The sequence below is a fragment of the Cajanus cajan genome, chromosome 5 (assembly GCF_000230855.2).
Source record: "Cajanus cajan strain Asha chromosome 5, NIPB_CcT2T_4, whole genome shotgun sequence".
Classification (NCBI taxonomy): Eukaryota; Viridiplantae; Streptophyta; class Magnoliopsida; order Fabales; family Fabaceae; genus Cajanus; species Cajanus cajan.
In genome coordinates this window covers 50,751,995-50,773,357 of record NC_138521.1, presented here as the reverse complement: position 1 = coordinate 50,773,357, position 21,363 = coordinate 50,751,995, and the positions used below count along the sequence as shown (strand labels likewise).

Here is a 21,363-nt window from a genome sequence, read left to right as displayed (position 1 = left end):
AAAGAAAATGAGCTTGAAATGATGTTGGTTGTAACTTTTGTATGTTAATTCCTGCATAACATCAACAAGCTTATTTTTGTTCTAAATACTATAAACCTAGTTTGCATTATTATTAATTCATAAGGATTTTCCTTGATTAATGTTCTAGCAATGATGTGGAGGGCATGACATGGACAACAACTTGTGGCAATTACGAGGATTTATGTTTTTGACGAGTGTGCGCAATAACATCATTGGCCTTCTTGAAGGAAGCGACAATGAAGAGGGGACTAAGGTTTCGACGACAGTGCGTGTCTCTTGGTAGTAGACTTGAATCGTGATGATATAAATGGGGGTTGATTTCACTTCTTCGTGGGGTGGTTTCTGAGCAAGTAGCATGTAGGGCAAAAGAATTAGAATTTTTATTTTAATCCTACATGTTTATTTTAATTGACATAGGATAATTTTATTGGAGAAATAGTAAGTGAAACACAATAAGTGATACTGTGATTTCAATTCATCCCAACATAGACGTTGTGATACAATGCCAATTATTAGAGAACCCAATTCTCACGTTAAGTTGGATAGGCCCATTAGACAAATTCAAAGGCCCAAGCACTTAAATGATTATTCTACTTAAAGGGCTTAAATGTTAATGTTTAGTTTTCCTTTTTTGTTTTGGATTTTCCTAAAGCAACCTATTAGCCGTTGCAATAGTGTTGTTGCTCCTCTATTACTTAAATTCTTGTGAGTTCCTTTCAAAATTTATCAATGAAATATGACATTATTTTTCATAAGTTCATTCACATATAATATATATCTTGTTGATAATTTTATCATAACAATTTGGTATTTTCATCATTGTTTCCATGCCTCCTAAAAACTTAACATCCTTTTCAAAGGAATCCTTTAATTTCCTTTCTTACAAATACAACAATATTCAGATACAATTGGGTAATTTCCAAACCATTCAAGATGGTTGTCATGTATCACTCACAAATCTTATGAACAGTGTTTTAGACAAGCTCACCCTTTTGCTCGCAACTCACCCATATTCAACCCTACCGCCATCCAATACTTCACAAGTGTCTCTACCTTTTTCCACAAATTTGCATCTTCCACCACCACCACACCTTCTCCCATTACTTTCTCCTCCTCCCCTTACTTCGCCTATACCTTTTTATCTGAACCCAACCCTTTTTTTCTTTCCACTAACAACATCTCTCCACCATTGTATAACCCCTCTCCAACTCCACCAACACCGTCCAACACTACTAGCCTCTGCACTCCAAAGTTACAACTAAACACTTTTGAAGAAACCAACTCCCTTGATTGGCTCTTTCATGCAGAACAATTTTTCTCCAATCACCAAGTTCCTTAGGAGCAACGCCTTCTTATGGCAACCTTTTACATTAAAGTGGATGCCCTTAGTTGATTTAAATGGATGTTCCATTCCAACCAACTCACTGATTGACATACTTTTGTGCGTGCACTTGAGATTTGTTTTGAGCCATCTTCTTATCAAAACCTCTGGCTAAGCATTTTAAGCTTTGTCAAAATTGCACTATTATAGATTACCAAACTAAGTTTAAACATCGCTCTAACATGATTATTGGTGTACCACCTAATGCATTTTTAAATACTTTTATTTCAAAACTTTCTCCAACAATCAGCCGTGAAATTGATGTTTTTTCAACCCACCACTATCTTACAAGATATTGGGTAGTAAAACTCTCATTAGGTCCAAACTCAATGACTCTAGATTTTGACCATATCGACCATCCACTTCCACCTTGGCCACAAATTTTCATTGAATTGTTGAATTGTATGTGTGAATTGGGTGTTAAATGGGTGCAAGGGTGTTATTGATTTGCATGAGTTGAAGTTGATTATTGAGTTTTGATGTTCTTAGTTTTCAAAAGAGAAATTTGGTGAAATTGGATGGTCTTCAGTTGCATGTTGATTTTGAAGTAGGATACGAGTCTTTTGAGATGCACTTTGTTTTGACAGTCATTAAAATTTTTATCATGTTGGCTAGATTTGGATTGATTGATTGAAGTTATGTGAGTTTTGGTGCTTTTAAAGCATGTTTGAGATGAATTGGTTGGTGTTGATCAAAATGGTGGTTTCATGTTGAATTCTTGCTACATATGAGTCTAATAATATATAGATAAGTTTTGGTGCATTGCTTATGGATTTTATTTTAGTTTTAGGTACAAATTGAGCCAATTTTATGAATCTGCAAGTGCAAAATTCACCATCATGCCAAGTGCGCCTTCATGGTATCAAGTGTGACTCAAATCATGGACCATTATCTTACTTGCGTCAGACCTAGGATTGGTGGTGTTGAGCATGAGGAGAGAGAATTGCTTTTGACTTGGTCACGTCAAGCATTGAATTGAATGACATCAAGCGTGGTAAGTGAAAATTGTCTCGGTTGGAATTGATGTCAGACACCAATAGAGTGATGTCAAGCATGAGTTAGGTAGATCTCTCTACTTGAAATGGGGTTAGGTATGGACTTTGCCACACTAGGAATGAGCATCCAGGGGTTCCCTACCTCATTCACGTCGAACATAAGTTGAATGGCGTCGAGCATGGATTTCCATGTGAAAACTTGTTATTTGTATGATAAAATAGTGAACATGGATATGTTAGGTGAATTTATTTTATGTTGTATAATGATAGGTATTATTGATTCTATGTATATTGATTTGGGATGATATATATATATATATATATATATATATATATATATATATATATATATATATATATATATATATATATATATATATATATATATGAGATAAATTGTTGAACTATTAAGGCATTGGTATTGAGAATACTTTAGACATTTAGGCATGTTTTTTATCAACTTAGGATTAAAGATGGTTTTTTAAAAAGTTGGATATCCCATTGTGATGATATTATTGTGAAACTTTACAAGCCCAATTGTTCAAAACCATTCCTAAGTAGTTAACTCTTGAAGTAGATAATTAAGTCTCTTGTAGGACTTTAATTGATGCGATATGTGAGTCAAGTCGAGACATACCAACTATAAGTGACCAATGTTGATCTGTATGTTAATAAAGTCAAGGCATATATGTATAAAGTGACCAACCTAGTAAGGTACAAGGTCAAAGGCTTACTCTTTAACTGAGTATTGGAATAACATAGTATTTGGAAGATAGTTAGTGGGCTAATCACATAGGGGGCTTATTGTTATAAGCTATGTTGTGGTAGGCTCATACTCAAATTGTTCTACCATGACAAAAAATACTAGACTTCCTAATTTAAATAACAAATTATGAGAAACCATGTTGTGAGGGATTGACATCCCAATTTGATTGTCGATCTAACAAGTGTAAAAAGATTGTGTTGGTTTGTTAGGATCAAGTCATTTAAACTACTCACCTTTGTTATAAAAGATCTCCGTAGGTGAATGTGTAACGATGCATGTAGCTGAGGCATTATGCATATGATGTGTTGTTTTTGGTTGTGGTGTTGTTCATATGTTATATGATGTTGGTTGTTAAATGGCATTGCGATGTACCTTGTAATATGTTGAATGCCATGTTGAGGTGATTTGTTGTGGTGCTAAGTTGTAGACCATGGTGTGACCTTATTGTGTGGGTTACATATTGATGTGGTCAATTGTATAGTTGTCTTTATTTCTGTACTTGTGGTATGATTATTCTTTGTATAATAACTTATCCTTACATGTTTTCCTGGTAGTTGGACAGTGATGATCATGGTTACATGGGAGCATGGCAAAGATAGGCAGGAGGTTGATGTCGTTTTGAGAGTCATATTATTAACAATGTAGCTTGATGCTACCTTTGTATAGATTAGTATAAGTCTACCTAGATTTATTTTGTTCAATAACTCATGTTCTACGTCAAATTTTAATGATCCAACCATTGACTTTAAAATTTTTAATGAATAAATCAAGTCTGTAAATTTTAAAAAATTTGAAAACTATTTGATTCTTTGTTTCATTAATTCAAATTGACAGATAATTATAAAAATATCTTATATGTTAATTTGAATTAATGAAACGAAGTATCAAATAATTTTTAAATTTTTTAAAAATTTGCAAACTTGATTTATACATTAACTTTAAATTCAACTATTGGATCATTGAATTTTGATGTAAAATGTGAGTTATTGAATGGAGTAAATATAGACATACTCCTAGAATAAACAGATTTCTTTTATATATATATATATATATATATATATATATATATATATATATATATATATATATATATATATATATATATATATATATATAATATACTTGTATATTTCAATTGTTTATGCAAACCTTTGTACATGTATGTATATATTATCACTTTCATGTCCAATAACCATTTGTATGTTAACTTTACGTAGTTATATCTAATTTTTATTATTAATTATTGAGTTATTAATTATAAAAATTGTGATAGATCATTACAATTTTTTTATTAAAACACACATATTCTAAATTTCTAATATAAATTTATAATCATATAAATTAATTTGAATATATCTATTAATTATATTTAATGCTTTAAAATTAATTATATCTAAATATTTTTTTTTGTTTTTAGATGTTATTTATGCAATATCCCAAAGTTAATCATAATTAAATTGAACTCGGTGGTTGTGACTTTATTTGAATACCGTTGAAAAATCGATCATTGGATGGATAACTTTAAAACAAATGGGATTCAAATCAACTTTAAGTTAGATATATAATTTTTATTTTAATAAATAATAATAAATAAATAAAAATAAAAAACTAAGTTAGGCTCACACTAAAAGTTTGCAAAATATTGAGAGACTTGTACGAATAAACTTACTTTGTACATTAAATGATAGGAGGTACAAGAGCCGAATACTACATTCTATATTTCGCAACTTTTTTATCGAAGAAAACAAGGTTGACCAATTCGTTAATTCCCAGTTTCCCGAAATAAAAGACAAGAACAGGAGAAACAGACAGTTATTCATTCATTTCGGATCCTCACTCGTTTCCCTCCTCTGCTTCTTCTTCTCTCCCCTCTCCATTCATTTCCTTTCACTCTAACTAACTACTAAGAAATAGCAACTTTCCTTTTACGAGGTTCCCACCTCCCTCACTCTCTCTCCCTTTCTTTCCACCAAACCTTAACCTTCATTTCTGAGAATGCTACTACTGCTCGCTGTTTCACTGTTACTGCATATTAACATGCCTTTCTTAACGTGAGCCCCGGGTTCCAAAGTCTTAATAAACTCTCATTTATAAACAAAGAAGGAAGAGATCAAAGGGAATCAGAAGGGTGATGGAGAGTTACTTGCATGAGAATTTCGGAGGAGTGAAATCCAAAAACTCTACCGAAGAGTCTCTTACAAAATGGAGGAAGTTATGCGGGGTCGTAAAGAACCCCAAACGACGCTTTCGTTTCACTGCCAACATCTCCAAACGCTACGAAGCAGCTGCTATGCGTCGTACCAATCAGGTAATAATCAATCTCTATATGCTTTTCTATTCAAACGGATACATAGGTGACGTATATATCTTTCAATATACATTTCAAATGGTTAGGTTTCCGATCTATGCAAATTCATTGTAAGACTGATGATTAAGAAATTATGAAGGTGAAGGTAACGTGACATAAAAATTCTATCACGTGGAATTTATAAATGTCTAGAGCCTTAAACCAAAGAAGCTAAAGCTATCAACCGTGTTAGGTGAGGTTAATCTTTAAAAATTCTATTCAACCGCACTTTGTCCTTAAGTTATAAATGCGTACACAAGCAACGACTTATAATTTGATTACTTTAGGATAATAGTGGGAGCATTAGGAGTTTAGGACTCAGAACCAGGTTGATTATTATTTGTTATGACAAACATTTTATGGTGTATCTATTCTTGTCTTCGCTTTATTATCCATTTATTTTGTACTGTAAATTTTCTTTGTTGTTAGTAAATGGCTGCTTATGATTTTGCGCAGAGTCTTTCACCTTGGTTCATAAGCTAAACACTATAATATAGAATAGAGATAGACTATTTTTCTTTTGAGTTTGAGAATACTGGTAAACAATATGAATCATATGATTCCTCTATTCCCTCCTTAAAGTAATACCACGTAAAATGTGAGGTAGGACCTCTCCATGTACGGATTCTCAATGTCTTATTCTCTCGTTAATGCAGGAGAAGCTAAGGGTCGCTGTTTTGGTTTCCAAAGCTGCATTTCAGTTTATCCAAGGTTAGTTTCTTCAGAATTATTTGAAAATCTAGAAGTCTTCATTTAAGAATAAATTTGTTTTCATGTGAATTGTGATGAAATCTGCAGGTGTTCAACCAAGCGATTACGTTGTACCTGATGAAGTTAAAGCTGCGGGTTTCCAAATCTGTGCTGAAGAATTGGGGTCCATTGTTGAAGGCCACGATGTAAAGAAGCTCAAGTTTCATGGTGGAGTAAATGGCATTGCAGAAAAGCTTTCAACATCAACCACCAAGGGGCTTAGCGGTGATACTGAATCACGGCACAGGAGACAAGAGCTTTTTGGAGTCAATAAATTCACTGAAAGTGAAGTTCGGAGTTTCTGGGTTTTTGTTTATGAAGCCATTCAAGACATGACTCTCATGATCCTTGTAGTGTGTGCTTTTGTGTCTCTGATAGTTGGCATAGCAACGGAAGGGTGGCCCAAAGGTGCTCATGATGGTCTTGGAATTGTTGCAAGTATCTTACTAGTTGTCTTTGTGACAGCAACAAGTGATTATCGCCAATCGTTGCAATTCAAGGACTTAGACAAGGAGAAGAAAAAGATTTCCATTCAGGTTACAAGAAACGGTTACAGGCAGAAAATGTCAATATATAGTTTACTTCCTGGTGACCTTGTGCATCTTGCTATTGGAGACCAAGTCCCTTCAGATGGCTTATTTATTTCCGGATTTTCTGTGTTGATTGATGAGTCAAGTTTAACTGGTGAGAGTGAGCCAGTGATGGTGACTTCCCAAAATCCTTTTCTACTCTCTGGAACCAAGGTCCAAGATGGATCTTGCACCATGTTGGTTACCACTGTTGGGATGAGGACTCAATGGGGTAAGTTGATGGCAACTCTGAGTGAAGGTGGAGATGATGAAACCCCATTGCAAGTGAAACTGAATGGAGTAGCAACCATTATTGGGAAGATAGGACTGGTCTTTGCCGTGGTTACCTTCGCAGTTTTGGTGAAAGGACTACTGAGTCGCAAACTCCAAGAAGGAAGATTCTGGTGGTGGTCAGCGGATGATGCAATGGAGATGTTGGAATTCTTTGCCATTGCAGTTACCATTGTTGTTGTTGCTGTTCCAGAGGGGCTACCCTTAGCTGTGACATTGAGCCTTGCGTTTGCAATGAAGAAGATGATGAATGACAAGGCCCTGGTGAGGCACTTGGCAGCTTGTGAAACTATGGGATCAGCCACAACTATATGTAGTGACAAGACTGGGACACTAACAACCAACCGCATGACTCTGGTGAAAACATGCATTTGTATGAATAGCAAGGATGTGACTAGTAATGATTCTAGTTTGACCTCTGAACTCCCTGATTCTGCTTTGAAACTGTTGCTTCAGTCAATATTTAACAACACTGGAGGAGAGGTTGTGATTAACAAAAAAGGTAAACGTGAGATCTTGGGGACGCCAACTGAGTCAGCACTATTGGAGTTTGGCTTATCACTGGGTGGGGATTTTCAGGCAGAGAAACAAGCATGTAAAGTTGTTAAAGTTGAGCCATTCAACTCTGAGAAGAAAAGGATGGGTGTAGTGTTAGAGCTCCCAGAAGGAGGATTAAGAGCTCATTGCAAAGGTGCTTCTGAAATCATTCTGGCTGCTTGTGACAAGGTGATAAACTCAAACGGTGATGTTGTCTCCATTGATGAAGGATCAAGTAACTATCTCACGAGTACAATCAACCAGTTTGCTGGTGAGGCTCTTAGAACTCTTTGCCTTGCATACATGGAAATAGAAAACGGGTTTTCTGCTGAAGACCCCATTCCTGTTTCTGGCTACACATGCATAGGGATTGTTGGCATCAAAGATCCTGTTCGTCCTGGTGTTAAGGAATCAGTTGAAGTGTGTCGTTCAGCTGGAATAATGGTGAGAATGGTTACAGGAGACAATATTAATACTGCAAAGGCCATAGCCAGGGAATGTGGGATTTTAACAGATGATGGCATAGCCATTGAGGGTCCAGACTTCAGAGAGAAGACTCAGGAGGAGTTGTTTGAGCTGATTCCCAAAATTCAGGTGCTTCATATACTTGCTATATGAATAACATCTTTGATTGAATCAATTCTTGACGAGGAAAATTGTTGGTGCTTTAAATAATGTGATGTGTTTAATTTTCAAGGTTATGGCTCGATCCTCACCTCTAGACAAACATACATTAGTGAGACATCTTCGTACTACGTTCGGGGAAGTTGTAGCTGTAACTGGTGATGGAACAAATGATGCCCCGGCCCTTCATGAAGCTGACATTGGACTTGCAATGGGAATTGCTGGAACTGAGGTGAGTGAATTGCGATGATAAGCTGGTTACAACAGGGAATGGATCTATCTCATTTGAGATATTAACATGTGAAGAGAAAATCCTATTTAAGATATTTGTTTCTTTCTGTCTTCATATATCATGTGAAAAATGATATATGATCCATTTCTTGTCAAATGTTTGAAACCAAAAGAAGAGAAAGGGAAATGGTAACCGTAACGCGCTTCATTTTGATCGAATAACCTTAATCTTCTAAAGCAAGGAGAATGACGAATCTCAATTTGTGAGCAGGTTGCTAAAGAAAGTGCTGATGTCATAATTCTGGATGATAATTTCTCCACCATAGTGACAGTGGCCAAATGGGGACGTTCAGTTTACATAAATATTCAAAAATTCGTACAGTTCCAGCTTACTGTAAATGTGGTTGCATTACTAGTGAACTTCTCATCAGCATGCATGACAGGTTAAAAATTATGCCTAATTTGTCTACATCGATTGTGAACTTACCTGCTTGCTCCATTCATTCATTTTTCATTCCATTCAAAGTGCAGTGAGAAAATGTGTATATAGAAAGTAGAAAACTTTATTATCTTATGACTTTTCGTGTATTTTCTCTTCAGGCAGTGCACCCCTCACAGCTGTTCAACTTTTGTGGGTGAACATGATAATGGACACGCTGGGAGCTCTTGCACTTGCAACTGAACCTCCAACCGATGATTTAATGAAGCGTGCACCAGTGGGAAGGAAGGGTGAATTCATCAACAATGTCATGTGGAGGAATATCTTAGGACAAGCATTGTATCAGTTTATGGTGATATGGTTTCTTCAGGCAGTAGGAAAATGGGTCTTTTTCCTCAGAGGCCCGAATGCTGAAGTGGTCTTAAACACTCTTATTTTCAACACATTTGTATTTTGTCAGGTAAACCTTCTGAAACACCCCTCTTGAGAGCAGAAATTTTTAGTATCCCAAGATTCATATAACCAATTTGCTTTGGCAAAAGAATGAGACAACTGAGGAAAGATTCTCATTCAATTCTTTTAAAATTATAGTTTTGCCTGCAGGTTAAATTTGCCTTACTAGATGTGGGTTGGTTTGGTTCTGCAGGTTTTCAATGAGGTAAACTCTCGCGAGATGGAGGAAATAGATGTTTTTAAAGGCATATGGGATAATCATGTGTTCATAGCTGTCCTCGGTTGCACTGTTTTCTTTCAAATCGTAATAGTTGAGTACTTGGGAACATTCGCCAACACAACACCTCTCAGTCTGGTACAGTGGATCTTTTGCTTAGGGGTTGGATATGTCGGCATGCCACTTGCAGTTCGCTTAAAGCAGATACCCGTCTGAAGCATGCATGTGAAGGGATATCATGTTTTTAAAACACAAGTTTCAGATTTGTTATGTTACATTACAGTTCTTCGAGGTTCCCTATTCTTGTACATTCACTAATCGGCCTGCTATTGCTCGAGGTTTTCTTGAGTTAGAACCAGAAATTGAGCAGGGAAATAAAAGTAGAAATCTGGAGTCTCGTAGTCATTATATAGTTAGTCAAGAGTATAAGTGACTATCAAATCACGGCTTAACCATTTTATTTAGTACATTGTTTATTTTTCAAGGCTAGTACAAAGGTAGGCTAGAAAACAAAATGTAAACCTACACGTTTTTGCAGTGGATAATGTTGACTCTTATGACGATTAGACTGAAAATGATTGTACAAGTATGTTTCCAAATATTATAGCATATTTCTTGTTGTAGCTGACATGTAACAGGGCCTTCCTGCAGTATGTTACTCCAAATACCAATCAATTAACCGATTTCAAGTTCTCTCTCCACCCCAAAACCAACATATACACATCAAGAATTGCCAAAATAAAAAATAAATTTATAGTTTTATTTTAAAAAAATAGTTAAAAATAATAAATTTATCAATAATATAAATTACAGTAATATTTTAAAATTATCTTTAATATCTCTTAAATTAATCTTCTCTTTTTCCATTTAATCATTTCTCACCAAAATTAATTAATATTTGAAAGAAAAATATTAATGTATCTATTTATCTTGTCAAATTCTAATAAAAGAGAAAAAAAAATTTATCTAATTAATTTCAAACATTTATTATCTTTTATCTAAAAAAACTATTAATTAAAATGAAGATATTTTATAGAAGATATAAATAATGTAATTGAAAATTAAAGAAGGGTCTTATAAAAATGACAAAGAAAAAAGTGGAAAATAATCTTATATATAGAACTGGGGGTACTGTAGTATTTATTATTAATAAATGATTCAAAAAATACATTTAAAATAAAAACATTCTATAAGATGAAATTTTATGGGACTCTAATCTAATAAAACCTATCTTAACTGTGGGATGTGGGCTCGATTTGAATTAACAAAAGATATGTGTGTCTTGCACTAATGCACTTCCCATTTAAAAATTCATTTCGGGTTCTCATGAAATTGAATGTAGGTGGTAAACAAGGAACAAATTCTGTCAATAGTTTATTCTCTCCCCCACGATGCCTGTAAGTGTTTGATGTTCAATCTCAAGGAAAGATGTCCCTCCTTCACTATATCTTGCGGATGGACTTCTCTCGGTATTGGTTGAAATCCTGTTGAAGTTTATACCTATGGACCTACAGGTGGAATGGGGGCAGTTAACTTAAATTTGGGAAACATTCATTTACTTTCACTGTTATCCTAAGACACTATTATTTCTTTCGTATTCACAACACTAGGGGGATAAACTTTCCTCGTCTGAACTTCTATCTTGTCTTGCATGGTACCTGCTGAGTACAGGTAATGATGCACTTGCGGCTATCCTGAAGGACCTAGCTGAACCAATTACAGTTCTATCCTGCATCCTTCCCACTTCTTTGCAGACTTGATCCAAAATATTTAGAAAGTCTCTTACAATCATAAAAATTCTTAAAGGGTGTGCTTCTTCCTTTGCTGCATCCCCATGAAAGTATTTTGTAACTTCTTTCACAAGGAATAAGGCCTTTCTCTCATCAGCTTTGATCTTAACAATTTCCTCTTCAGCATCTTTCAGAAATAGCCCAGTTGTGTTGAAGAAATTCCCATGCATATCTGGCTTTTTACACTGCAAAACTAATCTCACTTTATCAAGTCCCATTTCAAGCTTTGAGACATAACTGCTTAAAACATCCGAGTCCATTCCCGCTGCCTTTTTGACATTTCCAAGGTCTCTACTCAGTCCGGCCACAACCTGCAATCCTTTCTTTTTGAACTCATCCTCATTGAATTGGGAAGTTGTTTGATTTTGAACATTCTCATTAGCAGATTCACCACCTGTTCCTTCAGATCTAATGATCTCTTGGACCACAAAATGGAGCAGTGTTGTTTTTCCATCTGTGCCCTTTATATCTACAAGTTTTAGAAGTGTGTCCAGTTTGAAAGATTTAGCATCACCACGATTGGTGCCTACATTCATTCTGTTTCCTGTCCTTAGAACAGCTTCAAGAAGTTTGAAGAATAACCGACTGTTTTTTAATTCCTCACTTGCTGCCTGTCAGATATCAACAGTATAAGGAGGCAGAACAAAAGGCAATTAAAAGCATGTCATTGAAGATAAGGGATGAATATAGTTCAGGCATACCTCCAAGTTCTGAAAGGACTTCCTAAGGTAGTTAACTTCAGTTTCAAAATTAGCTCTGTACAGCATGGCTTCAATTCTTTTAAAAGCTAAAGGGATATCAAGCACTGCTTTAAGAAATCTTTCTGCAGACCCAAGTCTTGCGAGATCACCATCATAATTTTTGAGTTTTATTTCTTCCTCCTTTGTTAGAGCCATCTTTACTAGAGTCTCCAATAGCTCGGTTCCCAAACCTTCAGGGTTTCCTGTGTTATTCAAAAAACAATACCATACCACCAAAGATGAGTTGTGCTAGGTGAAAACACTGATTGTAGATAAACAATTAGTTATTCATGAATTTGAAAACAATATATATATATATATATATATAGATATGTCAGGTAAACAACCAAAAATATCAGTTGATGTAAATATTCAACTGCAGATAATTCATATATTTTACACTTTTATTACATATTTAAATTATTATAAACTGGAACAATGAAAATGTATGATGGCAAACTTCATTATGGGTGAGAGCCTTTCAAATATTATTGTCTTCTGGTTTTGCTACTGAGTTACACTTACTCATGTCATTTGAGGTGGAGCAACAAGAGTAATGTGGCTCCTCCTCCTCTAATAGAATATGACTGACTAGATTATAGATATCCATGTCATTGAGAATTCGTCATCAGTATTTCTTGGAATAAGAGCATCTGGGCATGTGAACAGTAAGGATGCTATAAGGATAAGTTGCTGGTTTATCTTAAGTTGATATCAATATGCAGAAACAGAAAGGATAAAGAAACACTGACAAGGAAGCAAGAGAAAGTTAAAAAAGAAAGATGCCATATTCACGGAATAAAGGACATAATATGTCTGGGTAAGAAGACTGGAGCAAAAATGGTAAAATGATCTGCCTTTACCATGACACAATCATGGTTCATGAAACAGGGATCTAAGGATGGCACTGCTTTTAGGGGAAGTTTGACCGTTACAGCTAAAAAGGCAAAGCTAGGTAGTTAATGATGATTGCTACAGTAATAATAGGCTGGTCCATTAAGATGGCAAGAGCAATATCAAATTTAATAACAATAAGAGAGTTTCCATGGGCCATGGCACCGATACATAATGAACTTCAGATCTTTCTCAATTGGAAGTGGAGAAAGAACCCGAGTGATGACATCATGGTGGATGTTTGGTGATTGCTCAATATTTCTCAGGATGTTTATGAAATGACCATGCCATGTTTTATGAGCTAGATCTAAGAACATGTTTGTATTCAAATCAATTTTGGTTGGATGTGGAAAACAATTCGTTGTTTTTTTATCAACATATAAGAAATACAACAAAGCATCCAATCGCTCTCATATTATATGACTTCTAAGTTTTATCCCCTGTGGTGCAATTAAAGTCTGATTAGTGATTACTATACATGTTCAGAAATGTTAAAAGATAAAAAAATGAACTTACCATCTAAAAGAGCTTCGCAGACCTCATCTCTTGTGACATTGAGTGCCCTGAGTAGTATAGCTATGTTTTGGGATTTTTTGGGGTCTAAGACCCTATTCTCCGGTTCAACAGGAGGAAGAACCGACTTTCTAGTAACAGTCTCTTTAAAAGCAGAACTTGTGGAATAAGAATTGCAGCCAAACAGGGTCTCCATCATGTCCTCATTTAACCTAAATACCACAAACCAACAAAGATTAGTTCACGGTCCTAATTAACTCCCAAGCCCAGAAAATCATATCATATCACATAATAGTTAGTTTACTTACTGAAAGGAACTAGATTTTAACTGGTCCCACACAGTGGCACGGTCCGAAGTAGCACACACTTTATCCCAATGCAGAGCCTTCAACTTAGGTTTCGCTCCATCCACGTCATCACCCGCATGCCTTTGGTCAATTTCCTCTGATGAACCTTTCCTTAAACTAACAACGTTAGCAGAAGCCCCTCCTTCATTTAGAGACCGAGATTTTTGGTGCTTAGAGGACGAAGAAACACTAACTGACGGAGACCAACGCGGCGGAGGCGGCGGAGGCGGAGGAGGAGGAGGAGGCTTAAGTAATGTGGTGGAGTCGTTTGAATGAAGATGAGTCAAATTCAGTGCTGGAGGAGGCGATGAGAATTTCGGCCTTCTAAAAGGACCTGAACTCACTTCTTTCTCCACGTGCTGATATTTGACCGGCGCCGGAGAATGCTTAACGGAAGGCACGGTCAAGTTTCTGATATCCGGCGAGGGAGCAGAAAACCTAGATTTCGGCGAAGTTCTTTTCGAGAAAGGAACCACCGGAGCCGCGGCGGGGCTGCCGTTGGCCAGAGAACTGTGGCGCGAAACCGGCGTGAAGAAATTCTCTTCGCGGCCGAGTGAGGATCCGTGCGGCGAGTGAAACGCCGTCTCGCAGCTTTCCTCCTCGGAAGAGGAGGAGTCGGAGAATTCCGCCGCCGGAGAGTGGCTCTCGTCGGGCGGCGGAAGCGGCTGAAGCTCGGGGCTGGGACGGTAACGGTGGTCGGAATTGAGCTTAATAGAATCAAGCTTCCGATAAGGGGAAGTGTTAGCGTTTACTCCGTTGGGCTCGCTGAGCGAAGTTCTAGCGGGCTCAACGGTCCCAATGTAGAGGAAGGTGGAAGGTGGTGGGGCCCGCGGAGAATCTTCTAGAACTCTCTGAGTCCGAGTCCGAGTCCGAGTCCGAGAAACGAGTTTCTGAGTCTCCGCGGGGTGGTGCGTTCTGTGCCTGTATAAGAAGAATCCCAATGCAGAGAACATTCCCAGCGTCACAATTCCCACGGAGATCGCAATCGCCACCTTCTTCGCCGGCTTCGTCGGCTGCGTGGCCGTCGGGTTGGCGATCACGCCGCTGGAGGTTGTCGCCGGCGGGAGATTCTGCACCGGCGGGGGCTGCCCAGTTGGGTACTCATTAAAGAAGGGAATGTCGGGAGAAGAGGGAATGTCGGGCGGCGGGGTGGTGGGCGGCGGAGCAGAGACCTCCGGGAACAATGGCTGGTGGAGGATTCTTCTTGTTTGATTGCAAGGCTTAGAGTTAGCGGTGAATAGAGAGAGTGATGATAGGATGAAAAGGAGAATGAAATAGTGAGAAGTTTTCATGGTGAATTTTGTGGGGCTGTCTTCTCTGCTTATCCAGGCAATGATACATGACTGGTTTTTGTTTGAGCGAATTCCTTAGCTGGAAAGACAAGAAACAAAAAAGAAAGAGAGAGAGGAAACTTCTTACTAATGTGTGACGTGGCAGTGTCTACATTATGCATAACAACGACCATGACCTTTTCTTGTGACTTGTGACTTGTGAGGGCAAAGCATAAACTCTTTGAGAGATGCCGTTGAAATGATCCTTTCGCTTTATCTTTTTTCTTCGGCTTACATGTTGCTTTTACTCTTTTGACTTTTCAGTTAAATATATAAATTATTGTTTTAAGGGGAAAAATAAATGCAAAGATCGTGTCGGAATGACTAATGAGGTATAGTGTAAGCTTGTCTTGTAGAGGCAAAGGACATTGTATGAGGTTAGGGATAGGGAAGTGGATGGCGTGTTGCTGCTAACTAGAAGGGAATCCTTAATCGCGACTACAACACGTTACCTACTTGAGGTAGGGTATGCCAAAATAAGATGCCCTATGCTACTAATTACTAAACGTTGTTAACCTCTAACATACAACACCCACTCGTTTAGATCAGCGGTTCCATAATATACATTATTTATCGGTACTACATTTGATCGTTTAATTCCTAAATTACTCTCTGCAGCAACCACTATTTTAAGACTCATATAGCTCATCAATTCGGTAAAGATACTTAATTAAAGCTTGGAATGATGAATTACTAATTCAACTGCATAAATTCATATATATTTAAATAGAAATAATAACATGTACTTATATATAATATATTTGTATCTTATATTACATGCATCTTATTTTTGCATAGCCTAGTTTTATAGGATGCTACAATAAAATGGAGAAGTCAGGATAGAGTTCCACTAATTTCAAATTTTGATCATTTTAGTTGAGCGACTCCTTCAATACGTATAAAGTTAGGGATAGTTGAATCGCTCAGGTTGAGCTGAGTTTTAAAATTTTGTTCGAAAGTGTGAAGCATTCATGTTGATTTCTACTTGGATGGACGTTTAACAGAAATCACATGTCATTCATTTATAATCAAATTCTACTTCACATGTCATGTCATAGAAACTGAAAAAAAAAAATATATATCATAAGGATCAAAATGAAGAAATTTCTTTAAACAATATTTTTTTAAAATGTTCAAAAACTTATAAATTAGTTGATGTTCTCGTCTTAATTCCTTATAATTCATTTTAATTTTAAAAGTTAATAACATCCTTCAAATTACTCCTCTTCCGATAATAGTAATCACACATTTCAAACTTGTAATTTGATTTATGCATTAATTCATTAAAATTTATTTTAATTCTTGAAAATTAATATTAATTTTCAAATAAGTCCTTACTTAATATTATCATTGTCTTTATCACTGTCACTATTATCATTATTATTGTCATTAATTATTATCGGTTATGATGGTAGTAACAAGACAATGGTAACAATGACAGTTATGATAATAATAACAATTATAATAATAATTATGATTAAAGTAATTAAGATGGTGACAATGTGTGATGATTATATTTATAATTTTTTTAATTTGAGCTATTTTAATCTAATAGTTATTATCAATAGTTTTCATTTTTTATATTAAGAAATTGCTTATTTGGTTGTAAAAAAAAAAGTTTTTTTTTTAAACATTCTCAATGTAATAATATGATGAAAAAATACTTTAAAATATCAAACAGTTCATTATAATTCAATTTAATATAACTAATAATAGTATTTTTTAGGTTACCATAATATTGATATAAAGTATTTACCGCTAGAAATAATAACTTTGTCAAAAGCTATGACCATACATAAGGCGAGTATTCTCCTTTCAATATAGTTTATAATATAATGACTCAACAAGTCACTACATTACTATCGAACAACTATTATGTAGTAGAAGATTAAGCAACATGCATCAAAATTAGAATTTATAATACAACTAGTAACTGATATCAAATATATACATACTATATACATAATATAGTATCAATTCCAAAATAAACCTTAAGTGTCGATTGGCATCTATACAATACACGATTATATCAAAGTAGCCATCATAAAAAATCTAGCCACCTCGAGCGTGACTAGCCTCCAACTGCCCAAACCATCCCATTAATCCTACCTTGCTCTCATATTGCATATAATCATCGCATATCCAACTACAAGAAAAACACATGATAAGCTTGTAAAAAAAAAATTCAACATAACAGCTTATGAAAACATCATTATATTAATATATTTCAACTTACAACAAGACAACATCATCATCATAGCAATTTAACATCTCATAGCATGTTCATCATATCAACATATATACATATGCATAATTTAATGCATCGTCATACATATCAACTACGGAGATTTCCTATATCTTATACATAATCTAGGTTATGAGTAGGGTAATTCCTCTCATGCACCTTCAACTACCTTGAAACATAAGCAACCACTCTCCTCTGATACATCAACACATAGCCTAACCCATGATGAGAAACATCATAAAACACATCAAAAGGTTCATTACAATTGAGTAACACCAAAATTGAAGAAGTGGTCAATCTCCTTTTCAGCTCCTAAAAACTTGCCTCATAGGCATCTGTCCACACAAACGGTTGATCATTATTTGTCAAATGGGTCAATGGCATTACTATGTTATAGAATCCTTCAATGAACCTCTGATAGTAACCCGTCAATCCCATAAAACTCTGAATTTCAAAAATAGTCTGAGGTTGCTCCCACTAATGCACCATCTCCATATTAGCTAGATCCACCACAACTCCCTCAAAAGAAATCACATGGCCTAGAAATCTCACCTCCTCTAGCCAAAACTCACACTTATAGAGTTTGGAAAACAATTACTTCTCTCTCAATATTTCCAACATCAACCTCAAATGTTCCTTATGCTCTTCCTTGGAACTAGAATAGATAAAAATGTCATCTATAAATACAACAACAAACTTATCTAAAAATGGTCTAAAAATCTTATTCTTATACTCCATGAAAATTGTAGAGGTATTCATCACTCCGAATGGCATCACCACGTACTCATAGTGCCTATACCTAATCCTAAAAGTGGTCTTAGGTATGTCACCATCTTTAACTCTAATTTGGTGGTAACTTGATCTCGAGTCAATCTTAGAGCAAATAAAAGTTTCTCTCAACTGATCCATTAAGTCATTTATCCTAGGAAGCGAATATTTTTTTTTCAATGGTAAACTTATTCAGTTGTCGATAGTCCACACACAACCTAGCACTACCATTCTTCTTCTTCACTAACAAAATCGATGCACCCCACGAAAATACATTAGGTTTGATCATTTGTTTCTCCAAAAGCTCATCCACCTGTCTTTTCAACTCAGCCAATTCCATTTGATCCATTCAGTGTGAAGCCATTGATACTAGCCATACACCTGGTACCATATCAATGTCAAACTCCACCTTCCTCTTAGGAGGTAATCTTAGAACTTCATAAAGAAAAACCTTTAGGAAATCTCTCACCACATTCACTATCTCCATCAATTGTTCACTCTCCAAGCTTAGAGAGAACAAGATGAAGAAACACTCAACACCTTCCTTCATCAACACTTCAGCTTGTCTAGCAGAAATCAAATCGTCTCACCTTTATCAGTGAAAATCAACTCCTTTTTAGCACAATCAATTAGGACCTAGTTAGTTGACAACTAGACCATCTCCAAAATCACATCCAACCCCACTAAATGAAAACAAATAAGTTTCACCTTATAACACCATTCAAACACCTCAATTGGACAACCAAGCAACACTCAAAAGAAATCATGAAAACAAAAGTAGGCGTAGACACTAGCAAATCAACATCTAATGATCTACCACTAGCTTCAACCTCCCAACATAATCAACAGAAATAAAGGAGTGCATAACACCTGAATCAAATAGGATCGAGACATCCTTATCGGCTGCCTTGCCCTTCCCCTTCACTAAATCTGATAAAGTGGAAGCCTCAACACTAGTTAAAGCAAAAACTCGACCTGTAGCAATAGGTCGCTTCGCCCTAGGTGCACCTCTAGTCTAACTAGTCTTCTCTTGTCAATCTCTAGCAATATGCCCAAACTTGTTGCATTGAAAACACTTGAGAGTGTTACTAATGCAATCTTTCACAATGTGCGGTCCCCCACATTTGTAGCACCTCGCACTCTATGCTTCACCTTTAGGAGCATTCATAGGCTTCCTTGTGATAGAATCCCTTTGCTAAAACATGGGTTTATCATAAGGCTTCCTCGAGCCACTACTCCTCTTAGACCCAACTGGCCCTTTAGTAGACTTCCCAACTTTATTTCCTCCTTCAAGTCTCTTTACCACCTTCGCCTTCTCAACCAAGGTTGAAAACTCTATGATGGCCATAGGCACCACCACTCGCTTCAGATCACACCTCAAACCCTCAACAAGCTTCCTGCACTTCCAAGCCTCAAATATAGCTTGGGTGTAGAAACAAGCTAGATGCTCAAACCTCATGGCATACTTAGACATTGATAAATTCCCTTACTCCAACCGCATAAGCTCAATCTCCTTAGCATGCCTTATGCTCTCATGAAAATATTTCTCGAGGAATACCCTCTTAAAGTAATACTAGTCAACTGTCACTCCCTTAACAACCAACATCTGTTGAGTACCACAACACCAATACTCTGCTTCCCCTACCAGCATATTAATCGCATAAGCAAGTCTCCTATCAACTAAACAACCCAACATTGTAAAAATCTTCTCTATCTCACAAATCTAGTGGTCAATCACCTTTGGTTCTACATTCCCCCTAATTTGAGGAGGATGACATTTGCGAAACTCAGCCAAGTCCTAGCTCTCCTACGACCCCATTGACCTTGCTACCTTAGCTACAGTTCTTTGTGCTTTCATCTAAGCAAAATATGTGTTCTGTTATCGCATAGTCATGGTCATCATCTCCATGAAATGGGCTATTTTCTCATTAGATCTAGACATATTCTACAGAAATTTGATTCAATTTGGTTCTCTAATTTTTAAATGATGTTTACTATTGTCCTTTCGTCCTATTTCATTTAGTGTTAATTTGGACGGAAGAATAATATTGAATATTTTTAAAAAAAAAATTAAAAGATGAAGTTAAACCATTTAAAAAAATGAAATCAAATTTGAATCTTAAAAATAGCTAAAAGAACAAAAGTATAATTTAACTTAATATATATATATATATAAATATATATATATATATATATATATAATTAAAATGGCTAGAAATCAAAATTGGCATAAATAGTTTAAAATGACTAAAAAAGTTACCCTAAAACACGTTGATTGATTTTTATTTTTTTAATAATAGTGACAATTAGATTCAATCTAACTTATAGTATATCTTTCCTAATTCCCATTACAAAATTATTTTTGTAATGACCTGTCGTGATCCCTACATTTAGTAGAATCGCTCTAACTAAACAAGTTAACTAAGAGAAAATATTAAACTGGATAACCAAATACATACTTGTATATAAAAGTAATAATGAATTACATTTCTATGCATAAAAATATAATTTTCTATATACATATATATACAATCATCCAAAAATTAACAATCCTCTCCTAGTGCCGGTCAAGCGCATCCTACCAGTTACCCGAAATGGTAACTCTAACACTAGGATAAAATTCCAGCATCCAGCAACATCCCGCTCCATCCTAATCCTAACCCGCTTCCATACACAGTATGATCATTGTAGTCCATCCACATGAAAATAAAAGGGTAAACTAGAGTGCAATAATCAACCATATAAGCATAAAATAACTTCTATGCTACTCAATCATCAAAATCATCAATCACTTTCATAGATGTAACGACCCGGCTGGTCACTACACACACCACTGTACACCGGAAATACCAGACAGAAGGACAAGTATATAAATATGGGGTCTAGAATATAAATATATACAAAGTCTCTATCCGACTAGAGTTAGAGTGTACAACACAAAGTACAATCAATGCTACTATCCCAAGTAGCTACATAACAAAATAGTCACAAAAACGATCAGCTCTACTAGTCCGCCGAAGACTCATCCTTAGATGCCCACCTATCCCTGCTCTGCTCCCATACATAATATGATCATCGCAGTCCAACATCATGGAGACAACAAAAGGGTAAGCT

General features: G+C 35.9%; 2 protein-coding genes across 2 annotated transcripts; one reads left to right on the top strand and one right to left on the bottom strand.

Annotated features, from left to right (window-relative positions):
* The first annotated feature begins 5,002 nt into the window (after positions 1–5,002).
* Positions 5,003–10,310, top strand: LOC109814921 (calcium-transporting ATPase 2, plasma membrane-type). The gene is made up of 7 exons (XM_020379454.3): positions 5,003–5,471; positions 6,167–6,221; positions 6,309–8,251; positions 8,355–8,513; positions 8,784–8,955; positions 9,113–9,411; positions 9,598–10,310. Exons 1-7 carry the CDS (start codon positions 5,295–5,297, stop codon positions 9,835–9,837), a joined length of 3,045 nt encoding a protein of 1,014 aa, XP_020235043.1. The 5' UTR covers positions 5,003–5,294; the 3' UTR covers positions 9,838–10,310.
* LOC109814895 (formin-like protein 6) lies at positions 9,595–15,539 on the bottom strand. The gene is made up of 4 exons (XM_083075331.1): positions 13,867–15,539; positions 13,562–13,770; positions 12,113–12,354; positions 9,595–12,022 (listed from the first exon to the last, which is right to left on the bottom strand). The coding sequence occupies exons 1-4, from the start codon at positions 15,195–15,197 to the stop codon at positions 11,228–11,230; spliced, it is 2,577 nt and encodes an 858-aa protein (XP_082931457.1). The 5' UTR covers positions 15,198–15,539; the 3' UTR covers positions 9,595–11,227.
* Between the last annotated feature and the right edge of the window lie 5,824 nt (positions 15,540–21,363).

Excerpts from the sequence above, each read along its gene's own strand:
- LOC109814921 (XM_020379454.3), top strand. The coding sequence starts at position 5,295 with ATGGAGAGTTACTTGCATGAGAATTTCGGAGGAGTGAAATCCAAAAAC. Across the intron at positions 6,222-6,308 it reads TGCATTTCAGTTTATCCAAG|GTGTTCAACCAAGCGATTAC; the intron begins GTTAGTTTCTTC and ends TGAAATCTGCAG. Across the intron at positions 9,412-9,597 it reads ACACATTTGTATTTTGTCAG|GTTTTCAATGAGGTAAACTC; the intron begins GTAAACCTTCTG and ends TTGGTTCTGCAG.
- LOC109814895 (XM_083075331.1), bottom strand. The coding sequence starts at position 15,197 with ATGAAAACTTCTCACTATTTCATTCTCCTTTTCATCCTATCATCACTC. Across the intron at positions 13,771-13,866 it reads TTAAAATCTAGTTCCTTTCA|GTTAAATGAGGACATGATGG; the intron begins GTAAGTAAACTA and ends TGTGGTATTTAG. Across the intron at positions 12,023-12,112 it reads AGTCCTTTCAGAACTTGGAG|GCAGCAAGTGAGGAATTAAA; the intron begins GTATGCCTGAAC and ends GATATCTGACAG.